The sequence below is a fragment of the Tachypleus tridentatus genome, chromosome 10, assembly GCF_004210375.1.
Source record: "Tachypleus tridentatus isolate NWPU-2018 chromosome 10, ASM421037v1, whole genome shotgun sequence".
Lineage (NCBI taxonomy): Eukaryota > Metazoa > Arthropoda > Merostomata > Xiphosura > Limulidae > Tachypleus > Tachypleus tridentatus.
Genome location: NC_134834.1, coordinates 40,414,905 through 40,437,040, shown reverse-complemented (window position 1 = coordinate 40,437,040; position 22,136 = coordinate 40,414,905). Strand labels below are relative to the sequence as shown.

At 32.5% G+C, this 22,136-nt stretch overlaps 1 protein-coding gene across 2 annotated transcripts in view; it reads right to left on the bottom strand.

Moving 5' to 3' along the window:
* Nucleotides 1–7,465: 7,465 nt before the first annotated feature.
* LOC143229120 (uncharacterized) overlaps nucleotides 7,466–22,136 on the bottom strand; it is a 34,387-nt gene continuing 19,716 nt past the window's right edge. For both annotated transcript variants that reach the window (XM_076460972.1, XM_076460971.1), the window contains exon 2: nucleotides 7,466–10,013. In XM_076460972.1, coding sequence (XP_076317087.1) covers nucleotides 7,958–9,787 — 1,830 coding nt within the window. In that variant the 5' untranslated portion in view covers nucleotides 9,788–10,013 and the 3' untranslated portion in view covers nucleotides 7,466–7,957. The remainder of the gene's footprint in view (nucleotides 10,014–22,136) is intronic.

Here is a 22,136-nt window from a genome sequence, read left to right as displayed (position 1 = left end):
AAACAGGCACAAAACTGAGGTCTATACTATGCAAAAACTACACTGATGAACACAACACAACATTATTTATAAAATACAATGTGATAACTGCCACACTTCTATATTGGAGAAAGAAGTAGTAAAATGGAAACCAGATTCAAAGAACACAAAATGTCACCTTCACACGTTTTCGAATACTGCAAGTCAATTAAACACAACGTAACCATAGAAAACCCCAAAATATTAAATAAAGAAACAAACATAAACAGACGCAAAATTAAAGAAGCCTTACTTATACAACAACTCAAGCCCAAAATAAACCAATACAAAGGAACACCTTTATACCTATATTAATAAATATAATCAAACATCTAAGCATGCCCTCTACATTCCGACACTCAGTTACACAACCCCTTCCAAACATGTGGTCAGCTTCCGGTCAGTTACTTCTTTCTTTCTTTGTGAACCTGACGATGACCGTAGAAGGTCGAATTATTGTTCGCTCCTCTACATAAAAAATGTTCTCAACCCAAACCAGCCGTTTTTACATATAAATTATGTATGTATGTGTGTGTGTATATATATATATACATGATGTTCTAAAACATGTAGGTCCAAGAAGTCTTGATAAAAAAATGAAATAGAAACCCTATAACTCGATCGCTTTCGAAAGTGGACCTTTTCTCTTCAGAAGCAAACAGGGGGATTCTATTAATTATACCTGAATTGAGAGGAGGCCTCCATATTCGAAACTTCTGTTTATTTTTGTAACCAGTTTCCTCAATTGTGTAGCAAAGAATTTGACCAATATCGCTTCTGACGACAAAATGATGATTTACAAGACACTATTAACGACCTCAATTGACTAAAATTAGAAACGTTTTGATTTGGAGAAAGGCAGATGTGATAATGACAAAATACTAGCTTTCCTTCAAACTATGTACGATTTGAAGTTCTATCAGAATTTACTACCAGAAGACTTTCGAAACATCATCCTTTACACTTATGTTTCTAAATCAGGCAGTTGCCGTTCATCTGACCTAGTTTCATGAAGTCTAAAAGAGGATACAATTTCATTGTATAGGTTACTGGTTAGGCTCATTTGGAATATTGTATTTAGTCTTACGCTTCTTACCTTAAGAAGGACATTCTATTGGTGGAAAGTACTCAGAGAAGGATTAGAATGGTTCCTGGGTGGAGGAGTTGTCATGCAAGGAAAGATTAAAATCTCTGAAATTTTCTCTTGGGAAAAGGAAGAGCTAGAAGGGATCTCATTGAGGTATCAAGATTGTAAATAGAATTTGTAGAGTTGATGTATCATATTTGTTCCTATTTAACGGTGAGACTAGGACTAAAATACACAAGTATAAATTTTTGCAAGCTATCAGTGATATTCAGTTAAGACAAATCAATTTTTCTAGCAAAGTAGTTAACTCTCCAACAATTTGCTCCAGACTTGAATTGTTCCTCTTAGACTGGCAAATGTACCCTAAATCGTGAGGCCATGATAGATAAATTTAAAATACAGTAATCTTCAAAAGTTCTAGGACAAAGTCAAAAAAATTATTTCAGGCTAATTTTAAAGCACAATGGAAGGTAAATCACAGGTGAAACATCAAAATTTTACTAATCTTTGTATTTAGTACAACAGAAAGTCAGTGACAGTGCTTGATTGCAGCAAACAGATAATATTTTGTGTGTTCCCCTTTTGCTTTAATAACTGCAGACAGTCTTGCAAGCACTGTTGCAACATATTTAATCAATGTTTCCTTTGGGATTTTACTCCAAATGTTTTTAATATATTCCCATAACGTTTCTTTGAAAGTGACTTTTGATTTGTCATATTGTTTAATTATCTAATACTACATCTGCCGAACTGGGTTGAGATAGGAGTTTTGTGGGGCCATTGCATCACTTGAATGACTCTAGCAGCTTCTTTTTTAGCTAGGTAACTTATACATAGTTTAAATGAGTTTTGGGGGTCAATAACTTCTTAGTAGTAAAATCTTTTATCAATAATACGGAAATCACTGGATATACCTTGATGTATCAGTATTTGATGGTAATTGCACTGGTCCGTTATTCAGTTATTTTGCAAATCTCTCCTGTTGCTTCAGCTGACATCATCCCCAAACCATCACACTGCCTACCCTATACTTCTTGGTAAGTGTTATGTGTTGGGATAAGTATTTTTATCCTTTTTACGCTGGCCGCACAACCTACGCTTTAAACTAAACATTTCAAAGTTGTTCTCATTCGTCCATAACACCCTTTTCCTCTAATTAATAACCCAGTTTTGTACTTTTTAGTAAATTTCAGTCTCTTAACAATATCTGGAGGTCGAAGTAAAGGATTTTTAACGGCTACATAACAAAATATTCCATTCTTGTCTTCTTGTTTGAGATAAGTGGCAGTCTTTTTTTTCTGTCCCAAAGGCCGCATAATTGAAGGTACTTAATATCAGTATAATTAAGGTGTTATTCCTCTTCATTTCCTTTTAAATTTTAACTGTCTTGGTTTCACGATATAGTGTGTGCTGGAGAGTGTTGGGGGAGCATTTTAAATCTGTAGTAATTTGTCAAAGTGTCCAGCCAGCGTCACGTAAGGTTTCTTTGCTCTATTGACAATTCTTTACGCTTCTTTTCAAGCCATGACATGACAACGTAATCTAATATATATAGAGTTAAACAATGTATTCTAAAGACGGTTGGTATGGGTTTTAAAACTTTAATTCAAATAAAGTACAGAACAACGTTTCGACCTTCTTAGGTCATCTTCAGATTAAAAAACAACAAGAGAGTTACCAAAATGTAAAAACATAGTCAAGGATATAGCTAAAATTTTTCGGTTAAGGTTGTGCCACAAAAATCATTTTTCGTAATATATTAAGGTATGGATAATGTTAATTTGTCAATCTAGCGATTTCATAATGTAAACAAAACTAAGCAAGCCCTTTTCTTCACATCTAAAGTTAAGCATTGTTTATTCGTTTTGAATTTCGCCCAAAGCTACTCGAGGGCTACCTGCGCTAGCCGTCCCTTATTTTGTAGTGTAAGACTAGAAGGAAGGCACCTGGTCATCACCACCCACCGCCAACGCTTGGGCGACTCTTTTACCAAAGAATAGTGGGATTGACCGTCACATTATAACGCCTTCACGGCTGAAAGGGCGAGCATGTTTGGTGCGACCGGGATTCGAACCCACGCCCCTCGGATTACGAGTCGAACTCTTTAACACACTTGGCCATGCCAGGGCGTAAGTTAAATATAAATACCTGATAATGATAGCAAAGATCTTTATTACGTCACTAGGCCGAACTGTTCAAATCAGTTTCATTTCAGTCTCAGTTCGACCACATTCCAGTATATTCTCTGCACTGCCGAATTTCTTCCCATTTATTTTTGAAACATTTGTATGTATAGTATACCTGTGTTTACAAATCCATTTAACAGTAATCCTAGTGGTACTTATTGAACTATAAACGTTGTTTTTTTGTTTTTTTTGTCGAATAGAAGTAAATTAATTTATGTATCTTGCTCTACTTGTTGGATATGTATAGTCTAAGATAAACAAAAACCATTAAAAACCACAAGGTAATGTTTGCATCAATAAACAAGTAATTACAACTTATACACTTGTATTTAATCAGGTATAACGTAAAAACCATAATAACAAAAGTTGTCTATAGTAAACGTAAATATCATCACCCGAAGATTATAGTTGGTGTTTGTTTTCAATGGATGATTAATAAAAGTTTATATCTATACAGCATCCTTTCCTTTTTTTTCTCTCTAATTTCGAAACAGATTCTTAATCATTGTATAAATTGAACATTTTGATTTAAAATAATATTTCATGTATCAATACGAGCGATATATTAAAATTATCAATTTTTAATTTTACATTAATTTTAACGAAAGTGCAAATGCTATTTTTAAATAACCACTTTTACTTCAACCGAATTGCATAACGAAGGACTTGACTTTTATTCATCTCGGGAATGTCGATACACTATTCATATGGTCAGCATTCGAACATCACGTCTCTGATTCGGTAACTTTATTTAATACCTAAAAAAAAAAAAAATCACTTTTAATAAAGTTTCACTATTTTACGTTCAAAAAGACCCTTAGATTACGAGTCGATTGTCTTAACCACCTGGCCATGCCGGGCTTCCCTTGCAGAACACATATGCACTTAACATATATAAGTCCTCTTGGTCATGGTTTTTCAAACTATGCTCTGCGGAGCCCCAGGGCATCGCGAGGAAATTTTAGAATGTTAATATTTTTTTTCCTAAAACTATAAAATTGAATCAGAATATGCTGTACAAAAAAAGTAAAACATATCTTTAAAATAACACGTGTATCGAGTATTGGACCTTTTAATATTTTATTCTCCCTAACGCCAGACGATTTTATTCAGCTTAGGGGGAAGTTCTTGCGGTGAAAGTGTTAGTACAATTTTATTTAACTTCGACAGTGGCACCACTGGTTGCTAGTAGACATAGCACCATCTAAAGATCTCATGCGTCATTGGAGATGCCAGATAGGCTAGTAATTTTCGTTTGAAACATCGGTCAAACCTGGGTAGTGATGCTAACTGTCTTTTAAAAGCCAGATGTGAATTAGCGGCTAAGTCTCGAACGAAATGAAACATCCTGTCATAGCTGAAACTTGTCCAAATTTGAAACATTGTGATGCAATTAAATGCACTATCAATTGTTTCAATTTCAAAGTATATTTATTTATATGAAGTATAATTATATTTATGACAATTATAATTAGTAATTGTTAGGTTAGGTTAGATTCGTTGTAGTTTAATTAGACAAATTTGGTACCAATGAGCTCTACGATGTCATACGCCCGCATGACGTCATGTTTCATTTCATCCCAGATTTAGAAGCACGTCAGATTTAGCTTAATATTTTGTTATTTGGGTTAAAATTTCTGTTAAAAAAAATATAAAAATAATTGGTTATCCTTTTCCTTTAGAAAAACATATTATTCAAAGAGCCTAGCCTTTCTACCACAAATCTTTATTTCTGACTTCGTTATGGAAACACTGATATCAGGTCAGCATGTCATTGTGTGATGATAAAACTGAAGTGTTTGAACGAATTTTCATCAAGAAGCTATTTTGTGTTTGTGAAAATATTTTTTGAAGTGCCATAGATAAAATACCTGGTATGACTAGGTGGTAAGGCACTCGTCTCCTAATCTTAGAGTATCAGGTTTGAATCCCCATCACACCAAACATTCTCGCTATTTCAGCCGTGTTAGTGTTATAATGTGATGGTCAATCCCACTATTCATTGGCAGAAGAGTAGCCTAAGAGTTGGCGGTTAAGACTAATTGCCTTCGCTCTAGTCTTTCGCTGTTAAACTAGGGAGGGCTAGCGCGGATATCCCTCGTGAAACTTTGCGCGAAATTCCAAAGATATAAGAATACGTTTTTAGACAAATTAACTAGTTGTCACCCTTACAATGGATAAGTGGCTGAATATCAGTAATAAATCTGATACGAGTAAAAATCTGCCTAGGCCTGACACAACATATCTTTGTGAGCAAACATTTTCACAGTATACAGATACAATGACCAAAATTATAAACATGCTAAATATTGAAGATGATTTGCTCTTACAGGTAACAACCATACCTGCAAATATTGAACTACTTTGTGAACAAAAGCAAGCACATCCGAGCCACTGTACTTTTACTGATATAAATTTTGCAATCAGAAATTTTTGAATAAGCAGATTCAAAATTTTTTCTTTAAATATTGATATTTTTAATAAATTTATATTCTATAAGCTTGAAGTAAACTTTATCTGGTGCTACTGACCAATTGTTTGTATTTTTAGTTTTTTTTTATTAAAGCTCCGGAATGTTTTTCTTTCGGATATGAAGCTCCACAGATCTAAACAGTTTGGGAAACCCTGCTCTAGATGGCGCCACAAAAAACTTAAAAAATAACAATTCACTTCGTACATTTAATAGATGTATTTGACGTCGAATCTCTGCGATGGCAAATATTTGATAATCCATTAATAACTGCTAACGGCAAAACAAGTAACTTTTTGATGCAATATATGTTTAGTACTTTATTACGGAACTAAATCTGATTTATTAGTTGAGCTTTCAAAATCTGTGCTCTTTAAATATCTATTGTCAATCACATTGTACAAGCATAAATGAATATTAAGTAATGACACAGTATATTACTTCAAAAGTTCATCGCACTTCGAAAATGTTCTATAATCGAATTAAATCAACGAGATAACATATACTATTCACACTCTCAGCTGACTTTCCAGCCAGGTGAAAATGAAACTGTAGATTTACTTACGTTCTTTAAAAATGGCATACTCACAATCTTGTTTCTATTCTACATAAAAGCGGGTTTAACCGTAACGCTTCTTTATGAAACTGTGTAATGTTAAATATCACATATATAAACACAATTTCACTGTGCGTCTTTAAATATATTGTTATTATTAAAACAAATATCATCTGAGAATTATCTTGATCAAATTGTATTAATTTTCTTTTGCAATTTCTGTTGGATGTGGATAGAGAATAACGAATTATAATTTTAAGTTACTGTATTTGTACCATAGTTTATTAACGTTTATAAAATGTTCTAAGTACAATTTATATTTAACTCATTAGAATCCATTCTGCCAACAATATACCAAAAATAAATTGGTAATAGTAATTTTATTTGCTTAATATAAATTTGTAAAGCTTTATAGTTTAGTGATTGTTTATATTCAGTTTTCTCCCCAATCACTATACCTGAGAGCCAACAGACAAACATACTCGAATACAACTTGATAACGTGGAACCAGTTTTTTGTAAAATGGAAGTTTAGAGACAGATTGATTGGGTAATTGAAAACCTTTATTATAAATATACGACATTTCGACAAGATGTTGTCGTCATCAGGTACTTGAGGTCTCAAAACTCTTGTATTCAAATATACGTCAACCAATTTCTCTCAGACGATAAGAATTTCATGAATATTCAAGAAGTCTGATTGTAAAAACATACCATGACAACATATTTACACTTCTTTTATTCATTACCAGTGGGAAAAAATCTAGTCTTATGTAGCTTTAATTTTATGTAATACGTCTTAAATCTATTTACAGTTATTTTTGGTTTATTACATGGTAACTCCTACTTTTTCAAGGCATATTAATATATGTAAGTATTTAACATGTAGGAAGAAAATTGTAATCACTTTTTATTTTCTATTCCTATTACACAAACATATTACGTATGTGTTACCAGTTGTATAAACGCACGTTTACTTCCTGATTTTAATTTTAATAAATTATCTTTTTAGTTGTCCTATATTAAAAACAATATTTTAAATGGCGCTATAACTTTCCCGAAACTATCCATTCTGTAGATGGTTTGTGCTACTTATGATGTGATTTATGTCAAGTGTTCATATATTTAAACACGAAAAGGTACTCATTCTTGGATATGGAACTCTCGTTTAATAAATAAACGTAACATCAAAAAACTCAGAAAGAATTACAAATATTTTACACATTATTTACAGTACTGTCTGTGTAAAACTCAACCACGTCAAAGTACTTCACCCACAACATTACGATGGAAGAGCTGCATAACAATTTACAATGAAACCATTAAAAAAAAGGGCACGCATGTGATCTATTCTGGAAACTTTAGTCAACTGGTGCAACACATTCCTTCTCTACTAATAATACTCACTCACTTGGTTCACTAGCTTTATTATATTCATGACTGCCCAATCTGTTTTCCAAAACGTAAACACTTCAAAATAAAATCTGATCTATATTTGTTTACATATACCCTGTTAAAAGTAACACCTTACTGTATTCTTGTACAACAGCGTAAATAGAAAACTATTTTTTTTTAAGTATGAATGTTTCATAGTCTGATATAATTGTCGTCCTAAGAAACGTAGCTTAATGCTTGTAGTTCCTATTGCACTGGAAGAAGAGGCCCAACTTCAGACGGTGGGAGACGAGAGTCAGACACACACTGGTGAGCCTCCAGAGTAGCCTGGCGAATCGCTTCCCTGTAAGGACCCCTTTCCTTTTTATTATAACGCGCCTTGAAGTCGTCTATGAAGGGGGTCAATTGATTACAGGGCATAAAGGACGAAGTGGGTGACCCAAACCAAGATACGTGAGCTTGCTGACTTATAGTTACTCCATTGTCTCTCTGTGATACTGTGAGAGCCAATACTTTTCCAGGCCACCATGGGAAACCATGGATTTTACCCCAAACAATGTCTCCTATCATCATTTCTCTACCACTTTCTAGTACGCACTTATTTACGCTATGAGTACTAATCCTCATCATTAATGGTTTAAGATGGTCCATTTTACGAAAAGGAGACGTCGCATGCTTTGGGAAGTCCGGGACATCTCCATTCTCACTTCCTGAACCAGACCATGCAGCATTTCCTCCAGCGCTACCATTTGAATCTTCGTCAGGCGCCTCACAGTATTTGGGACTACATCGCATATAAGCCTTAGCATTTAGGCGTTTTAGGCTAATGGATAACTTCTGTCTTAAACACTGATTTTTAACATCTTCATAGTAAATACCCGGGGGTTCTGGATCCGATTTTAAAATGTGACTTTGGTTATGGAAGGACCGATTGGTCAGTTTTTTTCTAATATCATCTTCAATGACACCATGATAATTCATAACACCATTTTCGTTAATATATTCATTCTCTTCACCTTTATCATTGGTGTGCAACAAGTCTTTGTGCCTTCGTTTTCTTTTTAATTTATGCTTATGATGATGCCCACTTCTGTGTTTGTGAAGATTAGAGTCACCAATGTAAGTATTAGGACTTAAAGAAGGGAAGTTTGCTTTACGTTGAGCTTCTTTTTTCGCTTTTTTTAAAGCTTTTCTAGCAGCCTTGGTACTAGCATCATCCTTTAAGGAAAGCATTTTGCGGTCAGGACTGTCCTTGCTTGCCCAACTACCTTCAGTATCACTTCCAGCTTCTGCAACAGGAGTGGAAGGTGGTCGAGCAGGAATTTTGAGCACCATGTCTTTTCCTTGGGGATTAGCAAAAGAAATTTTTATGACAGGGCTTGTTTTAGCTAAAGATGATTTCAGTTTTATAGCAACATCACAATTCTCTACGTTACTTGAGTTACTTGTAGTACCCATTTCGTCTTTACTGGCCAATATACCTTCAGCATCAACTTCTTCTACACGGCGATGTTTCTTACCACCTCTGTGAATCTCAGGGTCCTCACTGTTTTCTATTCCATCACCGGACTTTCTTTTTCGCAAAATCATGCGACCAGACAGGTCTGTGGAAGCAACAGCTTGGTACTGAAACTCAGAGGTTGAAATTGCGGTATCGTCGTCCCGCCATGTTAGATTTTGATTTGTCTCTAATGTATGTTTACACTCGCTGAATGATGTAGACGCCCTTGAAATGTTTAATTTTACGCTATCTATATTTTTCACCTGACCCCCGTCGTTTTTAAGAACAGTTCTGTTTGATAAACGACCCCTTCCAGCACTACTAAATTCATTGCTATTGTGAGGGTTGAAATTCACCACAGCCTTACCAATATTGTATGTAGAAACAGTGCTACGTTTGTGAGTATTAGGGCTAGGTAAGACATTAGAAGTATTTATTCCACTATTGGAGGTCACCACATTAGATTTATTAGCTTCTGGCAACCTTCCCCTACCATTCTGTACATTTTCCGAATTTTCATTGCATATTGAGCGGCAGTGAGAACAAAGTACTTGACGAGGACGAAGCCTTCTCATGCGAACGTGCTGATCTCGTCCACTTCGTGCAAGCGGGTGCCTCGACTTAGATGAAGTAAATCCAGTGTGCAAGTCTAACGAGCTGCCATACTGTTGGAAATACGTGTGTCTCTGTCTTAAAGCGTGCAATTTATCAGTCTGTTCGTCTGTTCCTTGAGCTTTCTCTTGCTGCTTCTCTGTCACTGAATCCCATACTCTCAAACCAGGAACATCAAAAGGGCAGTTTCTGATAAATGTAAAAAAAGAAAAGTAAATTATCCGCTCTTAAAAAAATTTTGGGATACAAGTGCAGAATATAATAAAATCAATAAATACTAAGTACATACTAAATTGCATTTAAACGTGTAAATCAGATGTTTCATACTATAATGTATATTTTTCATGTAACAAACTAAGAAACATAATAAGAAGTTACATATCAATTACTTTGAGATGTGAAAGAAGAACCAGAATTAAATAAGAGTTAAAAGAAAGATGTATAAATCTGCTTTAAACAAATGCATCTTATTAGAAGCATTACATATAAATGTGTGTTCAGACAAACATTTTTGCATTATATATTTCATGCACAGGAAGGCACTTCTACATAAGAAAAACAGCAGAATCCATTAAGTGTATTATAAAAACTTCTGTAGCAATCTCCACATTTCCTGAGAAGAAAAACATTAATCTATGAAGGGAAAATATGACTGAACACTTGTTGAACAAGTTACATTTTATGTGTTTTTCTATGCACTACACACACACTTGCACAAAACATAAAAATTAATAATGCTCATATTTCATTTGAATATACAGATGAAGATGTATCAATGCAATTATCCCCACCTAATCAAGAATTCATAGACAAAAAATGTGTTTCATGAACACATGTTAAAGAACATGTACTTGACATGTACTACTGCACAAAAGACAAAGAAGTTATCAGGAGAAACTAGTAAAGTGCATATAAAGGTATATTCTATATTGCCCTTAATTAAATAAGTAGAACGAGAACAGTAATAAGAATTAGGTATTATTATACCAAAGAAAACACTACTATCTTATACTAAATAATAAAGCATAGAAAGATTGCAAACTGACTAGATATACATTAACACTTGCATGATAACATACATTATCCTTGTAAAACCTTTCAGATACCTTGTAAAGACAGAACTTTATGTAAATATGAACACTGATGAAACCTATATTAGCTGTTCTTTGTCAAAATTTCTTTTTCATTCTCAAATTGTTTCAATAAAGTTGTCCACTATAATGGAAACAACAAGCAAATAATGAAATTCTGCCAACAGAAAGTGTAACAGCTCCCTCGAGTCACTGTATTGAGGCAATAACAAAAAGAAGTTTTCAATTAACAACTAGTAAGCTTTGCTTGTAGTATATGGATGTATGCAGAATACAATTAAGATAGAACTTTAAATTTTGGAGGAAACATTTTTAAAATCATAATTTAAGCACTTAAGAAATTTAAACCAAATTTAACCAGATATATTCACATTCAGTAACACTGTCACATTTATTAAAAGACTCTTGTTGTATTTCCAATGTTCAGGCTAACTGATGTTTGGTATGAAACAGAACAAGTTTAATAAAATAGTAACTAATTAACTGGAGTACTCATCCCCTGAATAAAAAGTTATATAAATTCATGATTAATCAAAAGGTTATCTTAGGATGTGGAAAAGTTGCTTGCCTTATGTGTAATTGTAAAAAAATGCAAAAATGTTTATAAAAACTGCAAAACACAAAATTGAATATCTGTATGTACCTCTGTATGGCCCTAATAAACCTTCATATCAAATTTGGTGAAGATCCTTCAACATCTTCGAAGTAGTTACATGGATATATAACAGACAGTAGTACTATATTTATATAGATATTACTTTAACTTTTAAGAACTAGAACGTTTTTGGTTTTTTTTCAGAAAAGAAATTCAATAGAAAAGTATAATCTAATTTCCAAAGAATGTTTTCATATTTCCTTACTATCTACTAAATTACATGATTGAACCCTAAGTATCTACAGTCATGTCATACACAGCTGTTAGTAATACATTACACAGCTCCAAGATTAATTGATTATATAACTACCGCATTTTTTGTACAATTTACACAACTACATAATTAGTCTGAATTTCTAGACTTAAAGTTTATTTTGGGCCATCATTCCAGATTTATAACTTTTGACTCATTTCTTGTTACTGGACAAATGATGCCTGTTGACCAGTCTGATTAATGACCTGTCTAAAGACTTCTAAACTTTAGAAGTGTATTTGTTTGTCTTAGTGAATGTAAAATGAGTGTTAAACTGCTGTTGATAAAGGAAGTGCATAAATTATATTATTCTTTTAAAAGTTTTTGTTTCTATCTATTTTGTTTTTTTCTTTAGGTAATGGTTACACAATTAAAAAATTTCCACATAATAAATGCATATTAATTATTTTTTTATGTGTTAGTAAGTTTTAAGAAACATACTTTCAAATTGTTGTCAATAATATTTACATTTCATTTTGCCAACAAAACATGAGGGTCTGACATTATTATAGTTAATTATGCACACACATTTCCAGATATTCTGGTTTGTTCAATGAAATGCAAAAGGCTACAGAATGGGCTAGCTGTACTCTACCACTGAGGGTAATGAAACCCAGATTTTAGCATTAAAACACCCACTGATTTACTACTGAGCTACTGGTGGGCCACAAATGACAGGTAAAGAAAGGTTTAGCTACATTATATAAATAAAACAAAATACACATTATTATTATAGAACCAATATGCACACATATTTTAGTTGCTCTCTAAAAACAAATTTAAGTTAGGTAAATAGAAATAATGTTATCATATGATTATTTTTCATGCTACTGCTGTTCGACAGCATAAATACAACAAAGTAGATGGATGTGTTAAACCAAAGATCTTAATAAAAAAAAACTCTTAAAGATTTTGATAGTTCTGCAACCCTGAACTAACCCAAAACAGATGTATCTCAAATGCACTCCACATCTTTTGAACTACCATAGCATGCAATCCATAATTTGTTCAGTAGAAAAACAAAAAGAAAAAAAAGGGGGAGTAAATATAGAGGTGTGATAGTTTAAAATTATTTTGTTTACTCATTTGTTGAGGTTGTTAGAGTTGTATTTGCCCCCAAGCTACATTTGATACCAGTATCACTGTGTACCATTACTGTAAATAACTTGTTTTTATAAATATCCCTACATAGTTTCATACTTGTGTCTGAAGTGTGATATGGGGTGAGATCAAATGCATTTAATGTGAAAGTGACATTACAATGATATGGAATGGCAGAGCTTAAATATACACAATAAAAATTTATTTGTAGAAAACTCTTACAAACAACAAAAGTAAAATACAATCAAGACACTACTGTAGTTAGTACCTTCTACATCCTTGTAATTGTTACATAGTAGTTCTATGTTTTCCTTCAACAATACCTTGATTTAAGCCCATTATATTATAGGTCAAACGTAATATTATTCAGCACAGTTATTTTTTCTTAGCTGTTTGCACAACACCACACAAGCCAGGTTTTCAAACTAAATTGTACCAAATAGTTTTCCATGATACACTGTGAAAATTACTCAAAAGGCATCATACAAGATAGGTACAGTATATACAGTTATACTAATCACACCACCTTTGAAAATGTGCCAACAGGATTTAAGTTCTACTGAGACTTAATTACAGATAAAAATCAAAATTTGTTTTACAAGCCATTTGAATGAGAGAAAGGTGTTTACTCAAATTTCTCTACATATATTCCCATTTTTAGTACATAGCTGTAGATATTATCATAATGTAACGTCATATGTTTTCACTAAAAGCGGAGCACATTAGCCATATACCATGTTACATATGTACTGTAAAAAAAAAAAAAAAAATCATTATCCATATTGGGAGATGGACATTTACAAGTTTGGGATATGCAGTAATACTATGCATTTTCTACCTGCTAATTTTAATGTTGAAGTTTCAATATTTTTCATTTATTTTAATTCTGTACAGTTTTTGCATAATATGCAGTCAAACAAGTCTTGTTGATTTCATTCTAGCTACCTTTGTTCCTAATCATTCTATTGAGGTCACATTACTTTTCCCTCTAACAGCCATGGCTGTGATATCACATGTGCAAGAATGTTTACAGCAGGTACCTTCCAATGGTAGGCCAGGTAATATTTCAAGATTACAGCTTTCCTTATGTTTGAATGAAAATGACCAGTCATGTGGGTGTTGCCATTTGGTACAAGTAGTTTAGTATTACAGCTATGAGCTAACAGAAAAATGTAACAAAGATATGTAAAACAAAAAAAAGTGCCATCTTACTATACACCCAACTAGTGTAAAATTAACCATTAGTATTGGATGACCTTATTCTATGGAATTAATTTAGGATTTCTTCTTAAGATTAATATTGGTGTGCATGCAATAAAACAATCATTTTCACACTACCTTGTCAAAATACACTAGCTAAACACTGCCAAAATCTCAAAAACAAAATAAATATGAAAATCTAAAATACCCCCAAAAAAACACAAATGACTAAGAAATAAAGTTCAAATGGACAGCACTTATCGTTACTTAGCAATGCAGGATATAAAAAAGGTTGAACCTGATATCTTGAAGGGTAAAACTATTTTAGCAGTAACCAATTGATTTTTACTAGCTGCAACTACATCAAAAAGTTATGAAATGACATATAATACAAGTATCATTTTCAGAAAAATCCAAATAATGGCAAGCTTGTTTGTTTTTTCAAACACTGACAATGTTTATTTGGTCTAAATAATTTTAGGACTCTCTAAACCACTGTGTCCTCCTTATGTTACTAATGGACTTAGATTTGATTGCTAAAAATATGCTAAAATACATTACCAAAATATGATTTTATTTCAAGTAATAAAACTTTTCTCACAGGATGTTTACTAGTTGACAGTACCTATCGTGTTTTAAGTTTGTTACAGAGGATATGTCTGAAAATATTCTTAGTCACCCACCTACAGAAAGGCTCAAATTTAGGTTTTTAATTTATGGATTTGGAAAACAAGTGAATACCCCTTTCAATTATGTTTTTAGTTTATTATTTAATGTCTACACTGCTCAGAGCCAATCCCAAGTGAAATGTCTCTTTCATCTCAAAACCACTGATTGCAAAGATCATATTTTAAAACCAAATGCATTTTTAATAACTTGTAATTTTATATGGCATATTTTAATCTGTAAAGTAAGTAAACTTCATGCACAGTGACCATTTCAATTTGGATGGCAGTAGCATCATGTAATTCTGAGTTGGCTAAGAAAAAAATTGAGAAGTTTAAAAAATGATAATGCTCCTGGGCCAGATAATACTTCTCCAAGGGTTTTGAAGGAGATTAAAGGCTGGATATGTGAACCACTTACTACTATTATTTTGTCAGTCCTTGAATAGTGAACAGATATCAGATGATTGAAAGTTAGCTAATGTAACTCCTCTTTTAAAGGGAAGTGATAAAAATTGTTCCAATAATTACATACACATTAGTCTCACATCAGTTCTGAAAAATGTTTTTGAAAGTATGTTAAAATATGCTTTGCAAAATCATTTAACAACATTTAGAATTTTATTGGGTAGTCAACATGCTTCCACTAAGTAAAGAATCTTGCCTTATAAATCTTTTGACATTCTCTGAAAAGGTTACTGTTTATGAAGATGAGGGTAAGGGTGTAGGATTTGATTTATGTGAATTTTCAAAACGCATTTGACAAGGTACCACATAAAAGACTCAAAAAAATTGTCTCAAAAGTGTTAGCAAACTGGATAAAAAGAGTGGTTGGATGGATGAAAGCAGAGGGTTGTTACAAATAGAGTTCAGTAAAATTAGGTTAATGTCACAAGTGGAATACCTCATGGCTCAGTCTTAGAACTTTTGCTCTTTTTGATTTATGTAAATGACACAGATGAAGGAATAGTCAATAATTTACTTAAATTTGTAGATGATATTAAGGTCATGCGTGTTGCTAGCTATGAATATGCTGCTACTAATTTACAATAGGATTTCGATCATTTATTGAGTTGGGCAAATAAATGGCAGATGAATTTTAATTATAACAAATGCAAGATAATGCATGTGGGTTACCATAATTTGAATTGTAAATTAGATGGGAATAACCTTAACAGTATCACAAAGCAAAGGGATCTTGGTGTAATAGATGTTCAGTCTCTAAAGCCATCTAAGTAATGTGTAGATGCTAGAAGTAAAGCAAATGTGATTTTAGACTATATCTACAGTAATACTGAATACAAGTCTAAAGCAGTTATAATTTCATTCTACAGGTCACTGATTTGGCTACATTTGGAATATTGTGTTCAGGTATTCAGTCCTGGGCTCCTCACCTTAGGAAATACGATGGAAAGAGTTCATAGAAGGGCTATTAAAATGGTGCCTGGAATGGTGGGACTGTCATGAGAAGAGGCTAAAATATCTCAAATTGTTTTCTCTTGAAAAAGAAACAAATTAGGGGGGGGATTTGATTGAGGTGTTTAACATTGTAAAAGGAATTGATAGTGTTGATGCATCATTTTTCATATTCAGCAGTGACAACAGTAGCACTAAGGGACACAAGTACAAATTTTGGCAGGGTAGGAGTAATCTTCAACTAAGACAGTTTTATTTTTGTAACATGGTGGTTGGCCTTTGGAATAGGTTGCCTTCTGATGCTGTAGGGGCAGTAATTTAAAAGAGTTTAATAAAAAGCTTGATGAATATATGAATGATAAGGGCTGGATTTAAGTGTTGTTGTTTTTTTAAGTTAATTTAGTTAAGAATGTGGAACAGCTGAGATGGACCAATAGGTCCCATGTTGTCCCAAACTTTTATATGCATGTACTCTTTCATTGTGTTTCATATTTAGGTTATTAGAAAAACTGAATCCCTAACAATCTTTACCAACTCACTTTAACCACACTAATACAGATTAACTTAATAGAAAATACTATGATACATTCTTCAATAGTTTGGTTCGTAAAAAATACTTGCACTACCTTAACGCTGAGGTCCTTTATCTGATATAGTCAGGTAAAAAAGAATTAACCTCAGAGTAATGAGAAAGATCTACTTAATAACAAGAGGTTCAACAAGATATTTATTATGAAGTAGTATTGAAATTCTTAGAAACTGAATCTGTAAGAACAAACTAAAAATACTAGACAAGGTATAACAAACAAATGAACAATCTTTATCACATCTCATGCAAAACACAAACAACTATTTCCTTTTATAGATACAAAATAGTTGCTTGCACTACATTGGACAAAAACATCTACTACATTGTTTAAATACAACATCCTTACATTACAGGATCCATCCAAAATGGCTTGCACTACCCATGTGACTATTCACTGTTAGTCATGCATTGGGGAACCAATAATTACAAGATACCACATAACCTACCATTGAAAGACACTGTCAACATCTTTGCATAATGCATAGTATTCAAAACAAGTGTGACCTCAAAAGAATGACAAGGCAACTACAGTGGTATTAACTTTACAACTTTCTTCATCACATTGTATGAAGACTAGACAAACTCACAAATAATTAATAAATTTAAAATAGTATATTTCTACCTTCTTACTTTAATATAGTATACACATACCACACTTTTCTCTCCCTTCTACTTCAAGCTTGTATTCAAGCTAATAATTTTAACTTTAAAATCAATGAAACTAAAGCTCATACCCTAATCAAGAAGTGTGTGTAATGTTTTCTCAACTCTTTAAACAGTTACTCACAATGTGAATGACATAACCTTTACATAAAAAACAAAACCACATAAACACACAAATCTTTTTAACAAAGAAGTAGTTTCATATGGAAATACTCTTTAACATACATAACAAAACAATTCAATTAATGACCCTTTAATTATGATTACAATGTATGATCAAGTATCCTTTAACTATAAATACGCAGTAGTTTAATTTAGCATTTTGGGAAAAATACATATAATTCTAAATGTACTTAGTGTGTTTTAAGAAATTTGGCAAGATTTTACCAATCAGTCAGAGTGAAAGGTGATTTTTGTGCTAAGAATAAAAATACTTCTTTTTATCTTAGAGTTTCATATTTCATTTGCACAACTTCTAGAAAAACCCTTATATGAATATCAAGTTGTTCTTTTTTGGTAAAACTTCATATTTTATCTCCTATTTTCTCTACCCTACTACTAATTACACATAATTCATTAATTTACAGTGAAATAAGAAGTTGAAAAGGATGAAATGAAATAAGTAATACTACTTTTTTTTACCCTGTATTAACTTCAGTATTGATCACAAAATTCCAAATTACTTATCTTAATAGTTTCAAACTATTAACCATTTTACATGTTTCCTTTTAATTATACAATATACAACAGTTAACCCATACCCATTGGAGCAGTATTCTTCCATCAAAATCAACAAATCACAGCATGATAGGCCTACTACAAACAGCAATGTGAAGTACACACTTGTATGCACAAGCTCAATCCTGAAATTTTAGCTGTTTTATTTTACTTAAATGTAGAAATTTCTGTTTAGCCAAATGAAATTTAACACTTCAGGTAAGTCAAAATTATCAAGAAATCAGTCTTAAATAGTGAAAGTCCATATCAAAAACAAAAGATCAGGTGAATTCCAATTATTCAGGTCAGTCAAACACATAGGTTGAAAAAGAAGGTTATGAGTACTCAGTTATAATCATTAGTGTTTTCTAAAAATTATCCTTAAAAGAGAGTAATTTATAGATTACTTTGGTCAAGCAATAATTTCTACAGGTTTCACATGTACTCAGTCCTATTTGCTCACAGAAGATATATCTGGGAACTTCTTGGTCCCTAGGTATCATTACATAACTACTTGACCAATAACTATATCTATGCTCCCTTTGTTATCATTCCTGTGACAACAATGAAAACAGCATGTCCTTCAGCTCATGGCCATTTTAATTAAACATTTTAGTTCAATTAGTTGTAAAACACAATGATTAAGTGTTATTAAACCAGGTAATGCATTTCATTTTCTGTGACATTTAAGTTTTTTCCTTTTTTTTCACAACTGTTTCAGGTCTAGAAATTAATTTTTTAAGGTTTTCCAGAATACATAGAATCCTTAATTCTGAATATTTATGCATATTTACTGCAGCCTGTACTGAAACAATGTTAAGAAAATAATTATAAAACTTTTTTTACTGAACAATTGAAAATATATCATCAAAACAATATAAAACTCTTGGTACCCAAGGTTTACATTTGTTGTGAAATTGTAGCTTGCACTGCAAATTTACCACCAATAAATTCACTTATTCATGAATATTTCAATTCAACTCAATTTAAACATTTTACACTACTCTTACTAATAAACAAATAATAACATGTTTTCTCTCTACTACTTTTATCCTTCCATGAAAAATAACCAACCTGTCAAATATTTCCAAGTCCAATATTAATGGAAATAACAGGTATACTGTACCTTCAAATAATATCTCACAAGTCAGTCAATACAATTAACCTAATATTACAAATTCTTAAATACAGATCAAATCCTTTTCCCCCCATTCATGTCATGCTTAATAAATGTTCTTTGTGTAGTTAATTCATTAATGCTATACATCACTTATGAATGAATGACTTTTTCATATGGACACAAAAACCTCAAACATTTATTTATACAAATGTATCATCACACTAGCTGGAGTACCAATCCCCTGGACAGAAGTTATGTAAATTCATAATTAATAAAAGGTTACCTTAGAACATGAAAAGTTGCTTCCCTTATATGTAATTTTAAAAATGCCCATAATTTTGCAAAACAAAAAATGTAAAACTGCAAATCTGCATGTATCTGTAAATGGACCAAACAAACCTTCCTGCCAAATTTGAAAATCCATTAACAGAGGATATAGCAATTGTAAAAACAACAAAACGGAATTTGTATGCATCTTCTTGTGAACCTCCATATCAAATTTGATGAAAATCCATCCATAGGAGGTGAGGTAGTGATAAAAAAAATGCAAAGGCACCCACAAAAACTAGAAAAAGCAAAACAGAAACTTTGCATACATATCCCCATGGACCTCCATTCCATATCTGGTGAAGATCCATTTACAGGGGGTGAAGTAGTGGTAAAAAACTTAAACTTTGTATGTATATAAGTTGATAGCTTTGATGGTAAAGATCACCACCTGCTTTACGAAACTGACTTTTCAATGAAATGACTACCATAGTTGATGTTTGGTTGTAGCTTACAAAAACATGATCGCTTGAGATCAACAAACTTACAACCATAAACTTAACAGTTTACATTATCCTCTTTACCAAATCATCAGACTAGGAGTGATAAAACAAAGTGTTCATCACTAACACCAAACAACTAAGAGAATAACATTAGATTCATGACCACTGTGAAGTCTCTTGAAGAGTTCCAAACCAAGCAACCTAGTGCTTCAAGAATTTATCAGCCCTAGTCTGCTTTAAGAAGTAGTCAATGACTACAATTGTATACAAGTGATTTCATTACATCTCTAGGAATAGACCAGCAATATCCATGGCTATTTTCTGTATTTGGGAAGCAACAACTCTATGTCTCATTTAGGTTAACTTTTTCTTTAAGTACTACAAACTATAGTGTTAACACAAGTACTAAACATCTTAACTGGAATGCATTCAAATGTTAAAACAGGTACAGGTGACATATTGGTCTATAAAGTCAGAAAAACCTTATGCTTTAGAGTTCTAAGAACCATTAGCTAAAACAAAGACTGAGAACCATATCTCAGTAGTTGCCCCATAGTTCACTTACTTTACCTCTCAGTGCCAGTAAATTAACCTGCTGTGAGATAGCATCTACTGGCATATATCATCTATAAATGGTACCCATAGTTTCTCTCTGATGTTTTTTGGGCTGCTGAGATCAGACTCGGGGTTGAGTTATGCTAACTGATAAAAATATGGAAGTCTTAAACAAATTGCTCCACTCACTCTCAGACACATCAGAGGTCACAGCAGTGTGACTATTCATAGTCTTCCATGATTCCCTCAAAATGAGATCGATCCTCAACCAAATGACGAACATGAACACCCATTCTGAATGTATCAGACCTTGGAGATTCTTCTTCCTGGATGACTGGCTGCCACAAGATGAAAATCATGGACCTTCACACCATTGGCAGAAGTCCCATGTCCAGGAAAAAATTATCCTAGACTCACCAACTCTCTTTTACAACCATCTCCTCTTTATCACAAGAGCTTCTAGTAGTGAAAAATGTAATTTTTGTAACTTCAGAGCCAACTTAAACTTATATAAAATATGAGAAGTGAAAAACAAATGTCACGAGGAAAAAAAAAGCAAATTCCACAATAAGATATCCTGTGGTTATGGAATCAAAACTTTCTAGTAGCTACACACTTTATATTGAAATAAAACTGATGTTAACCTTCAAGCAATGACACAGGACTAATGAGAATAAAATGAAAACATTGGAAACAATGTAATGAACAAATGAACAATCTTTCTTATATGTAAAACACAAACACATGCATGTACATAAAATGTACCCAAAGCAATTAGTGTTACATATGAGCAATCATTCTGATTCAACTAGATGAGAAGCTTTAACCAAGAGATACTACTTGGTCTCCTTAAAAGGCACTGATGTCTACTTTCTTGCACATACGGCATAACACCTATTCACTGTAGCTATGACCTTAATAAAATGACTACAAATAAATGTATCTAGCATGAAATTAATATTCTTAACCAAATGTTATGCAAAAAACTGCAGAGATTCAGAAATAAATCACAAACAATACTATATTAAAATATGAAGGCAGAAATGCATATGTTTATATATATACTACAACTAAATAATCACTCTCATATCTCTTTTCAAACATATTATGTGGTCTGATCCAGAACTGTTTACATGATATTTTGTGTCATAAATTTCAGAGGTCACTAAGTAAATTTCCAAAGAACAATTTTATTAGCTTTATCACATTCTTTGAATTATTTCATGCTGACAGCTGTATATTACCTGTGCCCATCCAACTTCATAAAATTGGTGTATTATAATAAATGTATTCAAGGAACTAAATCTTGGTATTTCTCTTAATACATACTTTCAATCTCTACAATTTAAATTTATCTACTTCCTAAACTTACACAGGTGTCTCAAAAGGTCTATATCAACAATGTTTTACGAATCTTTGATTAGTGTTTTTTTTAACCTTACTTTTCTCTTTTGATAGTACGTGCTATTTCCATCATCTGATCTATACCCAAGTAATTTTACTTATATTTCAACTCT